Source organism: Phoca vitulina, unplaced genomic scaffold, assembly GCF_004348235.1.
Source record: "Phoca vitulina isolate PV1807 unplaced genomic scaffold, GSC_HSeal_1.0 scaffold3, whole genome shotgun sequence".
NCBI lineage: Eukaryota > Metazoa > Chordata > Mammalia > Carnivora > Phocidae > Phoca > Phoca vitulina.
In genome coordinates this window covers 92,843,200-92,866,042 of record NW_022589706.1, presented here as the reverse complement: position 1 = coordinate 92,866,042, position 22,843 = coordinate 92,843,200, and the positions used below count along the sequence as shown (strand labels likewise).

General features: G+C 37.1%; 1 protein-coding gene across 3 annotated transcripts in view; it reads left to right on the top strand.

Moving 5' to 3' along the window:
• SEC24D (SEC24 homolog D, COPII coat complex component) overlaps positions 1 to 22,843 on the top strand; it is a 99,594-nt gene that overhangs the window by 25,406 nt on the left and 51,345 nt on the right. For all 3 annotated transcript variants that reach the window (XM_032401091.1, XM_032401092.1, XM_032401093.1), the window contains exon 8: positions 4,898 to 5,025. In XM_032401091.1, coding sequence (XP_032256982.1) covers positions 4,898 to 5,025 — 128 coding nt within the window. The remainder of the gene's footprint in view (positions 1 to 4,897; positions 5,026 to 22,843) is intronic.

The following is a 22,843-nucleotide window of genomic DNA, read 5'->3' as shown; positions in this document are numbered from 1 at the left end:
TTTTATCATCCTACACTGAAACTCTGTACCCGTTAAACAATAACTCCTATTCCTCCACTCCCCAAAGCCTCTGTATCCTGTATTCTATTTTCTGTCTCTTGCCTATTCTAGATACCTTGTGTAAGTGGAATCATACAATATTTGTCTTTTTGTGTCTGGCTTATTTCACTTGGCATAATATTTTCAAGGTTCATCCATGGTATAGAATGTATCAGGATTTCATTCTTTTTTAAGGCTGAATTACACACACACACACACACACACACACACACACATTGTGTTTATGCATTCATCTGTTGAAGGACATTTTGCTATTAGTAGCCTTAGCAGCCAGGTGGTTGCTGTGAACATTGGTGTACGTGTATTTGTTTGAGTCCCTGCTTTCAGTTCTTTTGGGTATATCCCTAGAAGTGGGATTACTGGATCAGAGGGCAGATGTAAGGAAAGAGTACAAGGAAGGCTCAGGAAGAGAAGGAAGGACCAGTGAGGTGGCAAGGCCCAGATCATCATCATTTCTCCTGCAGTCCAGCCCTTGGCAGGGAGAGAGAGCTGCCTGCCATGGAGCCTCCCTCAAATTAGCCCAGTCACACCCATTGGCTGTGAAGCCCCTTTGTCTGGCCTGGCTAATCAGCTGATACTTACTAATGAATGTTTTAGGATGTAGCCCAAATCTCAGACATGTGCAGAAATTCACAGAACATAAGTAGAACATGGAGGCAGAAGGAACCTTGGCCTTCATTTGCTCAGCTCTCCCACTTTACAGATGTGAGGGCCCTAAGGCCCAAGGAGCCTAAATGACTTGCCCAAAACTACACAGCTAGTTAGGAGTGGCTCCAATAAAGAAAAATACCTACATAAAAAATACTGTTTTCTTTGCCTACAAGAATTATATATATTGTTTCTTTGGCTATAGGATCTAATTTAAGACCTAGCTCGTCCCTTGATTTTGTACTTCTTCCTATCCTACAAGACCCTGTTCAAGCACCACATACTTTGTGTAGTCACCTCTGACCAGCATGGCTAACTCATTACCTCCCTGGGCTACTTCTTAATGAACTTGCTCCTCTGTGGTACTTACCATGCCATTTTACAGTTACCTGTTTTTATTATCACTCTCTCCTACCAGACTTTGAAGCCAGAGGCTTCGCTTGTCTCTGTCCCTAAGCCTCTAGCAGGAGCTTAGCTTCATAAATGTTTGTCAAATGACTAATTTATTGAATGTTTTCCAGTCAGATTATCCCATAATGCTCTTTATTAAGCATCGCCAAGAGTTTTGAATCTTAATTACTGAGATTGTTAAATTATCTACTGTAGCCATATCTTTCATGCCTCACTTTTGCATACCTATTTATAAAAACAAATTCTCAATGCCTTTTTTTTTTTTTAAAGATTTTATTTATTTGAGAGAGAGAGAGAGTGTGAGCACGAGTGGGGGGAGGGAGAGGGACAAGCAGATTCCACACTGAGCGTGGAGCCCAACTTGGGGCTTGATCTCAGGACCTGAGCTGAAATCAAGAGTCAGACGCTTAAGCAATTGAGCCACCAGGTGCCCCAAAGGAATTCTCAATGGCTTTTTAAAAATTCTATCTTTGTGTGCATTATCTTCCTGAAACCAAAGTTTGTTTAGTCACTTTTATGAGCTCATTCATATGCATATTTCACTGTCAAGAACTAAAAACCCTTTAAAGAATAAATACTCAATTTCAATATATTGTTAGTAATTTTGGCTGGTAAAAATTGAGTACAATGAAAAATTAAAATACTCTTTAAAATATTCAAAAATTCTTATTTCACAGTCTGTGTAAAATTCTTATTTCATAGTCTTGTGTGATGTAATGAGGAAGATCTTGTCTAAGTTTTTTTGTCTAAGTTATGTGAAATGTTTAACAATAATAGGGGGTTCAAGCATATTTACATTTATTACTTAATATTTCTTTTTCTTTTATTTCTGCTGCCAAAACTCTTGTTTTACCCTATGTTAGTATTTACCTGGACTCTAACAGTAATGACCAGTCTACCTGTGTCTAATGTTTTCCTGCTCCCAGAAGCTGTCTGGGTAGTTTAGTTTTTTCAAGTATTTATGTGATTATATTGCCCTTGCTTAAAAAAAAAAAAAAAGTGTCCCATCATTGCCCATGGGCAAAAGGATTAATCTTAACTACCCATCCTTCATAACCTGGACCAAATTTACCTGGGATATAGTAAAGAATTATGATAGGTTCTAATACCACTTCTATCATTTACTAATTCCTTAACCTTTGGCAAGTCACTTAACCTCCTGATATCTCAATTTTCTTCTCCGTAAAATGGGGTCCTAAGGGTATCAATCTCATAAGGCAGTTGTGAGACTAAAATGAAAACACATGTAATGGTGTTAGAATGATACCTAATACACTGGCAATTACTGTCATAATTATGAATCCAGTTTTGGGCTTTGCTACAGAGGCTGTGAGAGACCATGGCAGAAACATGGTACCAACAACTGGATTCAGCCTTGCAGTCATGTTAATTTGTCGTGCACAATATTTTGTTTTGTTTCTATTTGGAGTAGTTGCCATTATGTAAAATTGGAATATCTTATGTAAAAATCCAGATTTCTAGCTGGTCCTAAAAAGTAAAATCTGGCAATAATAGGTTAAAGCTGAACAGAAGAAACTCAGCTTTCTTAGGTCCAACTTCCCACTCATTCCGGGCGCACCGGTGCAACAGAACCCCGCCAGAGATAGGCTCCCAGCCAGGCTGCACTGCCCGCCCTGTAAACTCAGCACTGTGCTTCCCCTCGTCCTTTCACTTTTCTACTCTCCTTAGTAACTGTTTCACATTCCTTCCTGAAACCTGCAATACCTCCTACCCCAGCCTTTCTTTTAGCTGCTCATATGTCCTCCTTTCTGAGAAAATCGAGCAGTCAGTAGAGAGCTTCCTCGGATTGTTGCCATCATATCAGCCCTGCCCTAATGCGCACCTGTGCTCTGCCTTTCTGCTTTTGGCCATAAGTGAATGCTCTGTGCTCCAGTCGGAAGCTAGCCCCTCCTGTGCACTAGTGTACTATGTTGCTACAGTAAGTCTCCCCTCTTTCTTGTGTGTCATCAGTATCTCTTTTTACACTCTCCTATCTTAAACAATAAAAATGTTTTTTTGACCTATTTTCCTCACCAGCTACCCTTCTTTTCTTTGCTCCCCTATGCAACAAAACTTGAAAGGATTATTGCCAATTCCTGTCCTTACTCACTGTAGGCAGGCTTCCCACCCCAGGCCCTATTCCGCCAAAACTCTGTCTTCGGGTCTCTAGCAACCTCCATGTTGTTAAATCCAGCGTGTTTTTTTTTTTTTTTAAGCTTTTATCTAAAGTCCAGTTAGTTAACAATACACTGTTATATTAGTTTCAGGTATACAATGTAGTGATTCAACACTTCCATACAACACCCGGTGCTCATCACAACAAGTGTGCTCCTTAATCCCCATCACCTATTTCACCCATCCTCCCCCCTACCTCCCTTCTGGTAACCATCAGTTTGTTCTCTGTAGTTAAAAGTCTGTTTCTTGGTTTGCCTCTCTCTCTTTTTTTCCCTTTGCTCATTTGTTTTGTTTCTTAAATCCCACATTTGACTGAAATCATACGGTATTTGTCTTTGACTGATTAACTTATTTTGCTTAGCATAATGCTCTCTCGCTCCATCCATGTCATTGCAAATGGCACATAAATCCATTGGTCTTGCTGATCCAGAGTACCACCTGGCACAGATGATCATGCTTTTCCTTGATGTACTTTCTTCACCTCCAGGACACCAGATGCTCCTTGTTTTTATCCTTCTTCGTCCTTTAACTGGTTTCTCCTTTTCCCCTGACTTCTTTATGTTAGAGGACCAGGGCTTAGTTCTTGGTCATCCTCTCTGGCTACAATTATTTCATTGGTGGTTTCAAGGTAGTTCATGGCTTTAGTTTGTTCTTTATAGAAAACTCCCAAATGTGTAACTTCAACCCAGTGCCCAGACTCACATATCTAGTTGTTTACTCAGTTTCACTGTTGGATTGCTTAATAGAGTTCCCAGAGTGGACATGTCCAAAGCCAGATTCCTGATCTCTGCCCACATTCCCATTAACACACCCCTTCCCTCCCTGCAGCTTTTCTCTTGTCAATTGGTGGCAACCTCATGCTTCTGGTCCCTCAGGCCAAAAACTTTGGAGCCATTCTCAATCTTCTCTTCCTTTCCCACCTCCCATCTTCACACCTCGTATATCACTCCCATCAACAATCCATGTACTTCCAAAATATGTCCAGAATATGGCCACTTGTCAATAACTCTACTCAGGCTGGTTCCTGCCACCACCATTTCTCCTCTGGTTCCTGCATAACCTTTGTTACTTCTCTGAAGTCCTCACCAGCTGCTGTGCCCAGTATGTGCTCCATTCCAGCTCACAGGCCTCCTGTGACTCCTCCACCAGGCCAGACATGCCCTGCCCCTAGGCACCTGCCTGAGTCAATGCCTTGCTTCCTGGGAGTCTGCTCAAATGTTACCTTTTAAATAAGGCCTACTCTGTAACGGTTTAAAGTTGCAGTCTGCCTCCCACTACCCCTTTACCAGATATGCTTTTTCATAGCATTTACATCTTCTAATGACCCATGTAATTTACTGATTTATTGGGTTTAGTAGTTATTGTCTGTATCTTCTGTCAGAACATAAGCTCTACAAGGAAGCAATTAGGACAGTGTCTTAGTAGACGTTCAGTAAATACAAATATAAACATAGATTGTAACATTGCATAATACTACTCTTTTAGAAATCATGAAGTTATACAAATAAGGCAATGTGTTACCTAGAATTATAAATATTTAAATATTATAGGGCAGATTTTTTTTTCTCAGCAAATTTTAAGTGTGTTCCTTTGAACATTTCAGGCAATGCTAGTCCTCGATACATTCGTTGCACAACATATTGTTTCCCATGCACGTCAGATATGGCCAAGCAAGCTCAGATTCCATTAGCTGCTGTCATCAAACCCTTTGCCACAATTCCTTCAAATGAGGTAAGAATGATAAAAACAGCAATTCAAGGGGTGCCTGGCTGGTTCAGTTGGTGGAACATGTGACTTGATCTCGGGGTTGTGAGTTCGAGCCCCACATTGGGTGTAGAGATTACTTAAAATCTTAAAACAAAGTAGCAACTCAATAATTTAGCAATCCCAAAATTATTCTTTCATCATTGTTTTCTTATACATTATTCTGTATTATAAACAGAAAGCTGGAGAATATTTATATAATGCAGAAACATCCAGTCATTCAATTCACTAGGAAGACCAAAATCTGACAAGCTATGTTTTTTGACAACCTGTATAACCAACACTGAAGGACAGGGTCACTTTTGGGTCTGCTGTAACAATGTGCATATTCAGGAAATATAGAATGTCATGTAGTGACAAATACTAAGACTTCTCATGTGACCTTTATGCCTAGTTATTGGCCCCAACATCTAGGTGAAGGAAGCTAATAGAGCCTAAGGTCCGTGGTCTTACTATAGCTGCTTTAATAGTCATGGGGCCAAGGTGCTCATGAACTCTTAAAGTCAGTATGATTCATTTGGAAAAAAGATAAGTGGTATTTATTTAAAATTTCTGATATTGGGATGGTATTAATGGATGTTGGGATTGAGACATCCCCCCCAACAAGGCTGCCATTCCTTCTTTTCATGCCCTGAATGGTGGATACACCCATACACACAGAGACACAAGGTACTATAGAGCTAGTCAAATAGGTGAGGAAAAGCTTTAATTCTGGCTGGAGCTTTGACCATAATCCCATTGCAGTAGTCTAGTAAGCTATACTGAACCCTGGATTCCTTTTGCTCTACCCAGATTCTCTTCCCAATTTAAACCTCAGCTTGGCTGTAATGACTCTTTGAGGTTGGCTGATCTAATGAACACCTAACAGCACCTGAGCAAAAGGCAGAGCGTCTGCACAAGAGAACATATTTGTCCCATTTCGTGGCTGGCCATGCCAGCTGATATGGGCGGTAGAGTGGCCTGGGGAAGCGGATGAGGGCTTTGCTTTACATCACCTCAGTGAAGGAGGAAACAGAAGAGAGACAGTGTGCATGTGGACAGTGGCTTTCATACCCTTTGAGATGTCCACTCGTTCTCCTTATAGTGTGGCAGAATGCTGCCTTCTCTTTGCGGGCAGAGTGAACTGGGGTAGAGTGGGGCATAGAAGAGGCTGTTCCTAGAAGCCAGTCTTATATGCAGTATGGTCTCATAGTTGTAAGTCAAGAAGGACATTCAGTATTTACATATATTAAGTATGGTCTCTTATATGATGGTCCCAGAAATTTAATATTAATGTCCATAAAATCCTCTTTAGAATCACTATGCTTAATAAGGATAAGGTAGACCAATGTGTAAGGACAGAGAGACCCATGCTGAATATAATGTATATGTGTGTTTTAAATAATAGCTAGAAGTAACTTTTCTCTATTTTTCAACACTTTATTATGAAAATTTTCAAGCATACAGAAAATTTAAAAGAATTTTATGGTGAACACCTAGATTCTACCATTAACATTTAACTATACTTGTTTTTATCACCTATTGATTTATTTGTCCATCAATCCATCCTTTTTTTATGCATTTCAAAGTAAATTGCGGACATTAATTAGTACACTGCCCACTAAATACTCGAGCATGCATATCATTAATGAGAGTTCAAAATTTTCTTACAGATTATTTTTCCTTTTGAGGCAAAATTGATTTACAATAAAATGCATGTATCTTAAGTAACCACTCACTGAATTTTGACAAATGGATACACCTGAGCAACCCTAATCTCTCTCAAGATGAAAAACATTACTGTCATCCTTAGAAGTATTTCATCCTCTTTCTGTCAACCTCCCACCCCTTCTAACAACCTTCTTTCCCTGGCAACCATTGTTCTGTTTTTTTTTTTCCCACCATAGATTTGTTTTGCTTATTGTAGGTCCTCATATAAATAGACTTCCAAAGTATGCACTCTTCTGTGTAAGGTTTCTGTCATCAGCATAATGTTTTAGAGTGCCATCAACATGCCATTGCATGTATTAGTAGTTTGCTCCTTTTTTATTGCTGAATGGTATTTGATTGTATGGACATACTAGTTTGTTTTTCTAGTCTTTTACTGATGGATATCTGGGCTCTTTCCAGTTTTTGGTTCTTGTGAATAAAGCTTCCATAAATAGTCTTGTACAAGTCTTTCTGTGGACATATATTCATTTCTCTTGGATTAATACCTGTGAGTAGTTTGCTGGCTCACGAAGTACATGTTTCTTTTTAGTTTTGTAAGAAACTGCCAGACCATTTTCTTAAGAGGTTGTACCACTTTACAGTCCTTCTAACATTGTGTTAGAGTGCCATTGCTCATTATCTTCTCTGTTTGGTGTCTTTTTTTTTTTTTTTTTAAGATTTTATTTATTTATTTGAGAGAGCATGCATGAGCAGTGGGAAGTGCAGAGGGAGAAGCTGAGCAGGCAGCCTGGGACTCCTGAGACTCTGGGATCCTGACCTGAGCCAAAGGCAGATGCTTAACCAACTGAGCCATCCAGGCACCCCTAATTTTAGACGTTCTGATGGCTCTGGAGTAGTATCCATGAGCTGTGTTTTTATTTCAATTTTTATACTTTGAACAAAATTTAAACAAGTATCAGTGAATAACATCACACTCACATACATGCCACCCATCATTAACAAATGATAACATATTGTCGTATTTGCTTAAAAAATTTTTTATGAGAATTAAAAAACTTCATAGCTACATATGATATTTCCTTTATCAGGCCATTCCTTCCCCGCCCCCCCCCCTTTTAGGGGCAGACACTGTAATGAATTTGGTATGCATCCTCCCTATATGCGACTTTATATATTGACTTCATGCTCATGAATCCATAGTAATATGTAGTAATGTTCTGCTTTTTAATGACTTAATTAATTTTAAATAAGTAAAATATAAACTTAGATGCAAGGGGTATAGAATGAAAAAAAGACCCTTCCTACCCTTCTACCCTCCCCATTACAATCTTTTTTTTTTTTTTTTTTTTAAGATTTATTTATTTATTTGTTAGCGCGAGAGAGCACAAGCAGGGGGAGCGGCAGGCAGAGGGACAAGCAGGCTCCTTTGCCGAGCAAGGAGCCCGGTGTGGGACTCGATCCCAGGACCCTGGGATCATGACCTGAGTCGAAGGCAGACGCTTAACCGACCGAGCCACCCAGGCGTCCCCCGCTTACAGACAATCTTTACCTATTCTTTGTGGTTCCTTCTAGAAATGAAAAATGCATATACCAGCATATAAGTATACATCCTTTAAAAAAATAAATATATAAATGATAGTATAGCATACACACTATTCTGCACCTTTCTTTTTCCAGTTAACATGTCTGGCACTCCTACCATGTCACTACCTACAGAGCTGCCTTATTCTTTCCAACAGCTGTGTGGCATGATAGATGAGTAAGACAAGCACTATTGTTACTGTATGTATCAATTTTAAGATATGTAAGATTCCAGAGATGTGAAAATTTAAAATACGAATCCTAAAATTGAGGGAAATATAGTAAGATGAGTGTGCCTGAGAGAATGTTATAGCAAACCCTTGACACATCTCCGAGGGGGGTGGGATTGCTGCAGATGTGCACTCTCTACGGCACCCATTCCTATACTATCTGAATCATTTTACAGTAACCTGTTGCTTTCATAATCAGAAGGTAACACTTCTACCTTGAAAGAAAGCCGGGCAACAGCTTTACTCTGTATCAATACGGGGATACATGGGATTTCTGCCTCCAGGCAGTGTTAGCTTGAGTGCACCTTGTTCACAGCAATGATGAATTTGCGTAGTTTTCAGTTGCACACTAGCAGAAACCTCTCCTCCCTGCCCCTCCCCATGAGACAACTGCCCGGGGCCAACCACCCATGGAACAGAACAAAACTCAGCAGTTCTTCATATCCAAAATCAGAATCTGTAACCACCTTCTTGTTTATCATCATTTAGTATTAACAATGAAATTATTCAGTAACATGTTCCTGAAAATAAAACTTAGTATTGAGAAAATCTTTCAAATGTTAGTTCAAGCCAACCCCCCCACCCTGCCATGCATATACACATTTCATACACAGATTAAATGTGTATGCTTTCTATTTAACAAAGTTGTTTGATCTAACCAAATACTAACTCCCTACCAGCATGAAGTTTTTTTTTTTCCTTTGGTGAAAACTTATGCTGCATTTTAGTCTTTGTGCTTCCCAAAGTACTAAATGGATGAGTTTAGAGTGATGGCTTATTTTTGGAATCTGACTTAGGGAGAAGCTCTACTTGAGAAAATAACATTCTCTATTCTTTTCATGTTGCTAGAGACTCTGCACACTGACCAGGTAAATTTTGACAGTGCTATTTTTTTTTTCTATTGCAGCTCTCTCTATAGAAGAAGCTCTTCCTTTTTCCTTAGACCTTCAAGAACAGAATTACCCTGAATATAATATACTTATATATTTTATTCTTTCTCTATGTATATATATGTTTTCATTTGTCATATATATATATGTAGAGAGAGAGAGGTATAATTGACAAATGAAATTGTATGATATTTAATGAATATATTATATTTAGGAAGGATTACTGTCTCTTACATAGCAGTGTCTCCTGAGTTGAATGAAGACATTCTCTGTTTAAAGAAGAACATTTACTTTTATTTGTTGAAATAGGCTTACAAGTAAAAAATAAGAAATATGAAAGGGATGCTAAAACATCAGGAAGAAGTTCCAAAAGTTCATGCTTTCAAAAAACTTGTCTTTCTCTTTGGGGATTAACTAGGCCTAAACGAGGTGAGCCACTGGAGAACCATCACTGTTACGCTGTGCTGATGAGCTGGATGAGGCAGGATTTGGGCCTCCTTGACAGACTCTGGTCTTGTGGCTTCCATGACACCTCCCTGGTGTATTTGTTTCTACCCCTATGTTTTTTTCCTGGTTTATAATGTTGGGGTTCACCAAGGCATGGACTTGGGATCTTCTCTTCTCTCTTGAGGCTCCCTTTCCTTCCAAAGACTAAATATCATCTGTAATACCTGCTGCTGTTACTGATAAGAATAATAGTAGTCAGACTTAGGGAGTACTTAATGAGCACAGTTATGAGGGTTTTATAAATGTATGTTCATTTATTTAATCTTCACATCAATCTGTTATCTCACTTTAGATATAAGGAAACTGAGGCACAGACTTAGGTAACTCATTAAGGCCAATGGCTGCTAGGTAACAGAGCTAGGATTCTAGCCCAGGCAGTGTGACACGCAGGTCCTTAACTCCAAATCACTGTACTGTTACTCTCTCCCTCAGTCATCCCTACATATCTACATACCCAAATGCCTTCCTGAAATCTCTCCTTGGGTACCTCATAGAAACCTCAGACTTACTATGTTCAGTAGTAAATTTCTGATCTCTACACCCTAAACCAGTTCATTGTTCCAAATATCCATAAATGGTGCCATCATATATTTAATTGCTCGAGCCAGAAATCAAAAATAAACAATTATAGTTAATAATAGAAAATGAAAGATTTCACATGCTGATTTTTGATATTTATAACCTATAATCAAGAAAATAAATTTTAAAGAATCTTTCTTAAAGGTAAATGGGTTTTATGAATATTGTTATTCTCCATATGAATAGCATTTGAATTTATTTTCTTCTACAATAAATGATTTGCTTATTTTTAGGTATAGTAAAATTTTAAGATTTTATTCCTTATCTGACTAATATTGCCATCATTGCTGCAATTTAAAAAGATATCCCTAAAGATATCTTGATTTGGCATCTATCAAAAAGATTTAAAAAAGGATTTAATACAGTTGGTTTTTTTTAGTTGGTTCTGTTTGACAGAACCTTTTAAAGCATGCCATTGTGTTAGCAACGGCCTATGAAAATAAACCTAATCCAAGCAGTTATGATTAGAGAATGTTCCCTGTGAGCATTTGCTTTGGAGATGTATGCTATTTCCAAGGGCATATATATGTCATCATTGTTTAATATTTGATGTTCCTTACTATAAATTTTAATTTTTTGTATGTGTTTCAAGTGAAACCCATTGCCACATTCAATGAAGTTAACTATGAGGTATTTATTCAGGAAAAGTAATCGGTTATCTTGTAGGCTCTTCTGTTTAGTAACTTGTGATTTTATTTTTGATGCTATATTTTAAGAATGAAGGTAGACAGAGTATAGATTTCCAGTGCAAAAGGATTAAAGATTATACTTAAGTTTTTATTTTCTTCAAAATAGGAAATCTTTACATTTTGGACAAGTGCATACATCTAATTATACTTGACATTAAGTTATTTCACCTATAAACCAGATGGCAGAAGCTTTTACTGCCTCTGTGACTAGATTCAGAAATATCTGTTTATATTTTTTTAGATTATAAATAGATATAATAGTCAAAGTAATTTCCTTTCTTATTGAATTAATGTAGTGCAGATAAACTTTTATCCAAGCCTTTAAATTTCACTTGATTTATAATCCCCTAATTACTCTGTGCTAGGAACTGAGGTGAACTTTAGGGGTATGGGGGAAAAATAAGATCAGTTACTCATGTCCATGACTTCCAGAAAATTTGCCAGTACCCAGCTAATTTTTTGGGCAGTATGGAAAAAACTGATGGGTTTGTTCTGTGGAGTTTAGGTTCAGGGAAGTTTTATCTTACTTATGACTTATAGAAGAAGTTTGTCCTATTATTAAACACTGCTTAAATTCTTTTTTCTTAATGATTATTTATATTCTGATAGATTCAGTAGATATGAAGAAGCCATTGGAAAGAAAAAGGAATGGATGTCAAAGAACTGACAAAGGGGATTAAGAAAAAAAGAAAAGACTGTCAGAGGTTAAACCCAACATGAACACATTACGTCAGGGGTGGACTTCATATATATCACCTGTGGTTTAATGCATCAGAGGAAAAAAATGGTCTCACTCTAGTATTATGTCTGTATGTTATCTTTTAGGAAGATAGCAGCTTGTGAAGTAGGTGTTATCTGAGTTTTATAGATGTAGAATCTATACAGGTTCTGAGGCTATTAAGTCATAGAGCTAAGAGCAATGCTGCTGGAACTTGAGATTTCAAATTCCAAGTTCTTTGGCTACATCTGCCTATAAATGATCTTGTTGAGGTTTTATTTAATTAAACACATAAAATAGCTTTTTCTTGCTGGCACTGGTTTTAGCAATGGGCTTCTTGCTCCTGTAAGCTCATGAGTTATCTTGAAATGTCTGTCTTAACCTCTTCTCTCAAAGTCTTGTGACTTTAAGCTACTGCTTAGTACTCCTTGAAGGCAAAGACCATCCAAATCCGGCAGGAGGCTGGGCATGCAGTAAAGGTCCTAGATGAAGAAATGCACTCTCAGGGTTGGAGAGAGGTTTAAAAGACAAAGATAAACCAAACTACAGAATGGTGGTTGATTTCTAAATATTTAGGCCTCTAAATTAATATTTTTAGCACAGTAAATCTTTTCTTTAAAGATTTTATTTATTTATTTGAGAAAGCGAGTGAGCGTGAGCGGTGAGAGAGGGGGTGGTCAGAGGGAGAGGGACCCTGGGATCATGACCTGAGCCTAAGGCAGATGCTTAACCACCTGAGCCACCCAGGTGCCCCTAGCACAGTAGGTCTTAATTATTAAGTTCCTTGTTGATAAATATGTCACTTAATGAAGTAAGGTTTTATCTTACTTTGGCTATCCTATTTTATTTTGTGCTTTTGAATGACTACAGATTTTCCTTATAACCTCATTCACCTCTCTAACAAAACTCCGTGGGTAAAGAGAGAAATCATTTGAGAGATTGTAGATGTATTCTAGCACATAGTAATGAATACACATTTCAGTTTATTCAATAATATGTTAATGAGGGGTTATATTTCATCATAAAGAGCAGAACAGTGAAACAAGTAGGAAGAAATTTTGATCATAATAATATTTCAGGAACCAATAAAAATTGACTATTTTCTCCAAAGTACAGTAGATAGTAACCAAATGGTGGAACACTGGGTTGGGAGCCAGGAAATGACTTTAGGTTTCTGCTGTGCCTTGTATTGTGACCTTGGGCCTTTATTCCCAAGAGGGAGGACTCTGGCTCTGATGTCCTATAGATCTAGAAGGCTGCTAGTGTCTACCCTTCTTTTCCACTCTATTGTGTGTTCAGCGTGGATTACCATGAATTTATCACACATCCTATATGTTATTAGAAATTCCTGTGAACAGATTGCACAACCCAACCCAAAGTAGTTTTTTCTATATTACATTTTTAATAAAAGAAATCTGGAGTGTATTATTCACTTAAAAAGCCCATGAAGATTGTGAGACTATGCATTTTTTACATAGAGCCCAAGTTTAGCTAGCTTTAGTGAAAAACATGCCCTGAAATGAAATTGATTATGACATAATATTGTGTCCTTTAAAAAACTTTAAGAAAACTTATAACTTAAATTATTCTGAAATGAAAGCTTCAAGAGCCTGAATCTATTTTTAATATGTGCATTATAATCTGAGGTTGTCTGCCTGTAATGCATTATTTTAGAAGGTATTAACATAAAAACTTGGAAAAATAAAATACATGTACTTAAATAGAAATAGAATTATGAATATAACATTTAAAATACTTTAATATATAAAGTTACTTTAGAAACTGAATCTTATCCCTTAACGATTTTGGTCACTGTTTATATAGTGCTATGAAAAAGTTTGGCAGCTGAAGAACAGAATGTTGTCCCTTTTTAGAATGGTGTTATAGCAGACATACAGAGAGAGTCACATTTGTCAGGGCAAAGGTTATTAGAATTCTATTTTAAGTTACAGTGTAGAAGATAAATGCACCAAGCTTATTTTCTCAATCACCAAATTATTCATGGAAGTCTTTTTTGCTAACTGGAGAATACCTTTTGGAGAAATAAGAAGAAAGAAGAAAACATTCTGCCTTGACTTAATTTTCAGTGAATGTGAGTTTTATGACTTTCCATGCCTGCTGATTGAGTGTGTGGCATCCATAACATAGGAGCCAAGACCAGTCTCACTGGACGTGGAACACTGGGCATTCGTGAGGGGCCACCCAGGAGAGGAAATATTTTAGAGCCTCTTGCTATCATTTTCATCAATTCTAAGGCCCACATTTTCTCACATTTTAACATTTCTAAAACAGGAATATCTCTTATTAACAATGACTTCTTAGCATTGTGTCCTGTTCAGTTGGAAGCTTTTATATCTCTTATAATTGAGGAGATTTTAGAATCAGTAAAAAACACTATTTATGCCTTGCTTCATGGTTCTAACTTTACTCAAATTTTATGGATATTTAGGTAATACAAGGGCTTAAAATGTATGCGGTTGATATCTTCTTAGTGATCAAGTATGAGAGAATAAAATATTTTAAAGTTTTATATTTGAAAGCTTACTAGGCATTCCACTGATTAAAAGCAAAAAAAAAAAAAAGAAAATTCTATTTTGAGAAGAAAGGAGGGAAGGAGAGTAGGAAAGAAGGGAGAGGGAAAAAACATTATGCAAACCTTTCATGTCTGAAAATGACACCCAAGTTTCTCTGAAGCACAAGTGATTTTTGAAGTGATTCTTTGTCAGGAGTTTGAAGTGATTCTTTGTCAGGAGTTGAGCATAATTATGAGTAAAGTAAGCAAGAATTTTGGAGTCACATGAAGTTAGGTATACAGATTAATTCTACCACTTCTGGTAGTGTGACCTTGAAAGTACTTAACTTTTAGGGCCTCATTTCTCTCATAAATAAAAATTATGATAACTCTACTTACCTGATAGTTGCTTAAAAATAATAAGCTGGTGTAAGGAATGATAGTAACTCTTGTTATCATCTTTATCATTACTATTATGATTATTTGCTACACAATATGAAATTTATCCATGGAAAATTTTAACTCAGCAATCATGATCTGGGGAGTGTACTGTATACAAAGAGGAGAAATATGAACTGCAGTAATTTAAGTTTACTTGAAATGTATACATTTAAGAGGGATGTTATCATATACCTTCAGTGATTCTAGCTACACATCTTACCTAAGAAGGAGGAAATTGATATAGACTCCACATTTATATTCATATGTAAGTGGAAAGAGTTAGTTGCTCATTTACATTTTTATTTTATTTTTTTGAAGATTTTATTTATTCATGAGAGACAGAGAGAGAGGCAGAGGCAGAGGGAGAAGCAGGCTCCCTGTGGAGCGGGGAGCCCGATGCAGGACTCGATCCCAGGACCCTGGGATCATGAGTTGAGCCGAAGGCAGACGCTTAATCGACTGAGCCACCCAGGCGTCCTCATTTACATTTTTAAAAAGAAATGTTGCACAGTACCTGTTTATTGATAGTATATCATAATTTTCTATATGTATTATTCAATTGATAAGAACTTACCATTGCATAAACATTTATATAGCTTTTGATTTTTCATAAGCTTCTTCATGGACATTTGCTGGAATAATTTCCCCTTAATCTCTCACACACTATCCTGTCTTTTTAGCCTGATTAATTTCTATTCAATTTTTAGATTTCAGTTCAAAGTCACCTCCTCAGGAGAGCCTTCCTGGATATCCCACACTTATATTCCTTATAGCTCCCCTCCATACCATGTGTCACAGTTTGCAGTTTTGTATTTGTGTATTTGATGGATGTCTTTCTCCCACTAGGTTCTGTGAGGGTAGGGACCACATCTGATTTTTCCTCACTATTGCACTTCCAAGACCTAAAACAGTCGCTGGAACATTTTTGCACTAAATAAATAAAGAAAGAAAGAAAGAAAGAAAGAAATTTATTTATTTTAAAGATTTTATTTATTTATTTGACAGAGGGACACAGCGAGAGAGGGAACACGAGCAGGGGGAGTGGGAGAGGGAGAAGCAGGCTTCCCTCCGAACAGGGAGCCCAATGTGGGGCTCGATCCCAGGACCCTGGGATCATGACCTGAGCCGAAGGCAGACGCCAAACAACTGAGCCACCCAGGCGCCCCCTAAATAAATATTTAATACGATATTTTCATTACTCAGTATCATTTATATATGGAAGTAAATTAGAATTTTGGAGCCAAGTAATTTGATTAAAGTTTCAGAATAGAGATCGATAATGCTTAAACATTTATTGAGCATCTGCTTTGTATGTAAATGTTGTATTTGTAACCGAATGAGTTACAAAGTGAATAAAAGAGGAACTGACTCTCTAGGAACCAAGCTAAAGCTAGGACTTGCATTTTGGAGTCATCTCTATCTAGGCATCTGACATTTGCTTGCATCTCCATGTTCTATATCAAAGAAAGTATTTTCTTTCCTACACATGTGTTCTTATGAAAAATCACCATTTGGATACTCACTGGAAATTATCCTTGCTTTTAGTATTGCTGGCAGACAAAAACACCTGTGCTGACTAGGATAACAGTTGCCTAAAGGATTTCCTGGACAGTGAAATTCTTCCTAAGTTTAGCTTAGGTTTCAATTTTATTCCCTCCCCCCAAATGTTTGTTTCTTTCAATATTATCTCACTGTAAATGTGAAGATATATACTCTCTGTATGTGTATATATTTATGAGAGAGTGGGAAAGAGGGGGGATATATGAGACATTTAAAGAAAAGATTAAAATCTTTAAAATGTTATTCATTGTTTGGGAAAATAAGAGCTCATTGACTTTCAGGAAAAATATTTCTGCAAAATACAGGTAAAAGAGAAGAGCCAAAATTGTAAAATCTGGTGTGTATAGCTATCATGGAACTCATCCACCAGAAATCACTTTTCTTAATCCGAAACTGAACTACTGAGGTAAATTGAAGTATTTTAACATGGGGATGAAATCTAAGTTTCTTTTGGTTTACTATGTTCCATACTCCCTTTCTGCTACAGTTTTAAAAGTTTTGAAAAACTCTTATCTAAATGCTCCAAACATAAAATTTTGTCTATATTTCTCCTCTTTTTTTTTACATTTCTCCTTTCTTAAAGAAAAGTTATAGAAAATGTGTATTAGCTCATATTCATCAATTTTTATTATTTGATAAATTAAGCAGTCATGTTTCCTCTCCTTGCAGCTTATTAATGATATATAATACATATATAGATGTATTTATTTCTCCAGATGCTTTTGAATTGGTCACATTCATTTTTAAGTGAAAAATCTTTTCTCAACTTTTTTTTTAACCCTATTTTCAAGTCTTTCCTCCAAATGGCTTTCGGCTATTTGCCCAAATCAAGTTAACTCACAAAGGATGATTTGCCGTATCACGTGGAAGTGGTCTAGCCAGTATATGTGGCTGTCCACCAGGGATGGTAACTAAGCAATATTTACATTGACAGCAGATTGGACTGCATAAATGATTATTTATTCTAACTTATTCCAACAAGGATTTGATTCAACAGATATTTATTGTTCACCCAATATGTGCCACTTACTGTTCGTGGTACTTGATCTATGTCAGTGAACAAAACAGATAAAGATCTTTGTCTATCCTCATGGAGCTTACATTTTAATGGAGAGAGACAAGACAATGGACCTCATACTGAGTAAATGGTGTAATATGTGGAGGAAAGAAAAAACAAGTAGGGTTAGGGAGATGAAGACTGCTTGGGGTGGGGGGTAGATGGCAGGTTTCAGATTAAGTAGCGTAGTGCAGTAAGCCTGATTGAGAAGGTGTCATTTAAATGAAGGCTTGACTCTTTTTTTTTTTTTTTTAACTTTTGAGGAACCTCCATACTGTTTTCCAGAATGGCTACACCAGTTTGCATTCCCACCAGTGGTGTAAGGGAGGTCCCCTTTCTCCGCAGCTTTGCCAACATCTGTTTTTCCTGTGTTGTTAATTTTAGCCATTCTGATAGGTATGAGGTGGTATCTCATTGTAGCTTTGATTTGTATTTCCCTGATGATGAGTGATGTTGAGCATCTTTTCATGTGTCTGTTATCCATCTGGATGTCTTTGGAAAAGTGTCTATTCATATCTTCTGCCCATTTCTTAACTGGATTATTTGTTTTTTTGGGTGTTGAGTTCAATAAAGTTATTTATAGATTTTGGATACAAACCCTTTATCTGATATATCATTTGCAAATATCTTCTCCCATTCCACCAGCTGCCTTTTTGTTTTGTTGATTGTTTCCTTCTCTATGCAGAAGCTTTTACCTTGGTGAGGTCCCAATAGTTCATTTTTGCTTTTGTTTCCCTTGTCTTGGGAGACGTATCTAGTAAGAAGTTACTGTGGTCGAGGTCAAAGAGGTTGCTGCCTGTGTTCTCCTCTAGGATTTTGATGGTTTTTTCCTGTCTTACATTTAGGTCTTTTATCCATTTTGAATTTATTTTTGTGTATGGTGTAAGAAAGTGGTCCAGTTTCATTCTTCTGCATGTCACCATCCAGTTTTCCCAACACCATTTGTTGAAACTTTTTTCCCATTGGATATTCTTTCCTGCTATGTCAAAGAAAAGTTAAAAATAAAACTACCCTATGACCCAGCAATTGCACTACTAGGTATTTATCAAAAGGATACAAAAATGCTGATTCAAAGGGGCACATGTGCTATCAATAATAGCCAAATTATGGAAAGAGCCCAAATGTCCATTGACTGATGAATGGATAAAGAAAATGAGGTATATATGTACAATGGAATATTACTTGGGCAGTCAAAAAGAATGAAATCTTGCCATTTGCAACAACGTGGATGGAACCAGAGTGTATTATGCTAAGTGAAATATGTCAGTCAGAGAAAGATGAATATATGATTTCACTCATATGTGGAATTTAAGAAACAAAACAGATGAACATAGGGGAAAGGAAGGAAAGATAAAATGAGATAAAAACAGAGAGGAAGGCAAACCATAAGAGGCTCTTAACTATAGAGAACAAACTGAGGGTTACTGGAGGGAGATGGGTGGGTAGATGGGTTAAATGGGAGATGGGCATTAAGGAAGGCACTTGTTAGGATGAGCACTGGGTGTTATATGTATGTGATGAATCACTAAATTCTACTCCTGAAACGAATACCACACTATAAGTTAACTAACTTGAATTTAAAGAAAAATAAATAAATAAAGACTTGATTCATGCATAAAGGAAAATGTTTTGAAGGTGTTTTCATGGCCATATAAAGAAGTGAGATAAATGGAGGGAAGACTGGCTAATTTATAATTCTGCCAGAGGGACAAAGGGAGTGTGCCGCTAGGCTTATTATTTTTAACACTTTCATCTTTAAAGTGTAGTATTTTACAGCTTTCCTTTGAGGAACAGAAAACTGCCAATTATTTTGGTATAGAAGAAACGAACAATCATAGGGTTTTTAAGTCTAAAATATATTTTCACCCTCGCATTCTTTTTTTTTTTTTTAATATTTTATTTATTTATTGGACAGAGACACAGTGAGAGAGGGAACACAAGCAGGGGGAGTGGGAGAGGGAGAAGCAGGCTCCGCGCTGAGCAGGGAGCCCAATGCGGGGCTCGATCCCAGGACCCTGGGATCATGACCCGAGCCGAAGGCAGACACTTAACGACTGACACCCAGGCGCCCCATCCTCTGTGCATTCTTATAGCAAATATGTCTTCTGCAAGTGGCCTGTAATTAGACAACAAAATATAATTCTCCCTTAAGGATAAAAGATAAACTATAATAGGTCAAGGTTTAAAAGAAATGTGGGAAAATATCTCTCAACTATAGAATTTCTAAATATCATAGCCCCTTGAGAAGGAGTGTCTTACTCAAAAGTTTCCAATATCTGTTCCAGCAAAAAAAGTGATGCTAATCTTTGCAAATATACCTGTAACTTGAAAAACCGCATCAGCATACCTAATCTAAACTGAACTTTTTTGCTTTAGGACCATTACCTACCATTTATAATCTAGTCATGAACTAGGACTGCTGTTTAGGAAAACTGATACTATGATGGGCTCTTCTCCGATATTTATTTTCTCCTTTGAAACTCTGGATGCCCTCTTAACAGAAGCAGCCCTTCCTTAGACTTTAGCATATGGTCTGACTTGACTTTTCCACTAAAAAGCCCTCCTGGCATTGGAGGCCCTGGGTTACAGCTATGTTTGCTTTAAGATACTTTTCGCTATTGCAGGAAGAGTCTCCTATTTGTGCATATTTTGGGATGAACTTAGCATATTAGGGTTTATCATATCCAGATGTAATCTGTTGTGATAGAAGAACTGGCACATGTCCTCAAGTTTAAACATGACTTCCTTCATTTTTTATTTCGATGTTTTTCAGACTTCTTTCAAACCAGTTTTTCTCTTCTTCTGTCTCTCCCTCCTTATCACTCATTAAACAAATATTTTTTGAGAATTTATTCTATAATTAAGGCCCTGGGATCCGTGGTGAATCCAAAGCTTACATATAGTAATAAGGAGTGAATTTTTTTTTTTTTTTTTTAATTTAAAAATTTATTTTGGGATCCTGGGTGGCTCAGTTGGTTAAGTGTCCAACTCTTGATTTTGGTTCAAGTCAAGATCTCAGGGTCTTAAGATGGGGCCCCTCATTGGGCTCTGTGCTGGGCGTGGAGCCTGCTTGGAATTCTCTGTCTCCCCCTCCCGCTCTTCCCCCCCCCACCCTTAAAAAATTTACTTTAAAAATTAGAACTAAAATATTCAAACATCTTTTGAGTTTATTTTTAGAGTTTTATGAATTTAATAAAATATAGATGATGAAATAAATTCTAGAAATCTCTCACGTTAATTGTAAAACATGTAGAATTCACTAATTTATAAGCAGGCTTCAAAACCTATGCCAAATGTACTGTTTTTCTAAAGACATCATTTATTTACTGAATGGTGAAATCTCTTAACTATCTTCTGTCAGAATTGTTACCATGTAGTATAACAACTGACTTGAGGTGTGTGTGTTGTGCGTGTGCGTGTGTGTGTGTGTGTATGCATGCACACACATGCACATGCATGTCTTAAACATGGCCATTCGGGACGTACCTGGCTTTGAAGGCTCTCCACGGAATCAGTCCAGCTTTCCTCTTTATCTCCCTTCATCTCAGCTGATTTAGGCTACTTGCCTACTAGCTACCAACATACCCCAGCTTTTCCTCCTGTGTTACACTATTCTTATTGATTAGCATTGTCTTTCTCTGTCAGTCAGTGAAAATATAACTCCTCATAATTGCTCATCTCTTCCTTGAAAGAAGCTTTTATTGACCACCCCACCCCGCTAACCATAAGTGATTTCTTCTTTTATTAGTGCCTTTGGCTTAAGCACCTATCATGAGCTGCCATGAAATTACGGTAGTGCATTTGTGAGTACCTGATAGATATTTTGTTTGTTCATTCAAAAACTGTTGACTGCCCACTCTCTCAGATGTTGTGCTCTAGGAAATACAACAATAAACACGTTAGACTTGTGAGTCATGGATCTGAGAATTTACTAGTGATATTGAAAAGTAAAGCAGTATGATGAGTGCTGTCAGGCACAAGATGATATGGGAACATACAGCTGAAATGTCTAAGCCAGTCCTCAGGGGCCAGTTTGAGACTTGGTTCCAGTTTAGACAAGGTCTCTGCCAAGTCAGGAGGAGAAAGGGATACCCCTTCCCTTGTAATAGGAGAGGGAGAGAAAGGAAAATATTAAGTAGATACTGGCAAATTAGTGGAGGAAAGTCAAGGGAGTTCCTCTCTGCTTCTATTTTCTTTTTGAACAAGAAGGCAAAATGATCTGCTAAGGGAGGTGGAAAGAGAGCTTATTTGGAGGCTGAAAAGGTATAAAGTAGCTCCTATAGAGAGAGAGGAAGAGAAATGACAGGAGACATTTAATAGTTACCGGGGAGCACTGAGGGCTTGGTTCAAATCATAGACCATGAGTAATGATGCCTTTCTTTGGAACTGTAGGCTCTTCTATAGGAGCAATCTGCAAAGCAGTTTCTGTATCTGTAACACAGAGAAAGCAAATAGGTGGAGTAAATGAATGAGAATTCAAGCTGCATCTCTGCAATTTATTGGACAAGTCACTTTTCATCACTGACCTTCCATTTTTTCTGAACCCACGGATGGTAATGCCTACTCTCAAAGATGTTAGTATCTCAACATCAAATTGATATTTTTTATATATTTGAAAGCATTTTAAACTACAAATAATACTAGATAATAGTTATGATCTTACCTATAGGTTTGAATCAGTAAAATTTTTCAGAATTTTCCATACTGGTTGCACAAAACAATACAAAACACCCACCCCCACCATGGAAAGGGCCCATATCCAAATTAAAAAGATCTTCAAATCCAATGTAAGCTCTAAGATAGCTGTAAGAATAAATAGGCTAACAGTGATGTTGAAGAGAAAAAAGCTGAAAATAATCTTTGAGGTGCACTCTAACAAGAGGATACTTTTCTGGAAATATGAAAACACAAAGTTTTAGATTTACAAAGGCCAACTAAAAACATCCTTAGGAAGTATAAGTATATGCTTAGAATTATTACAATGCATTGAATGTTTTTATCATCAGGCTCCGTTTCTTTTCAGAAAATGCATAACATTTTTAAAAGGCATTCAGAATATATTCTTTCATGCTGTATTTGTTATTTTAAAAAGTCAAACACAGCACAACTGCTGTTTAGAAAATGTGTGTACAGTAAGTAGCCTATTGCCCTGTTCCCTTTCTTTCCACGTAGGCTGACCGAATGTCATATATGGCAAGACTAAAAATAGAAAACACATACAAGCTGCTTCTTATTCCTCTTTCCTATGGAAATGTCTTTAATGAGTGCACTTGATACAGACTCTTTTCATTCTAGCTTCTGGGCATAATCCTCTGGAATCTAACCCTGCTTGCCCGTCGTGCCTAATAGTCTGAATGTTTAACATTTTTAA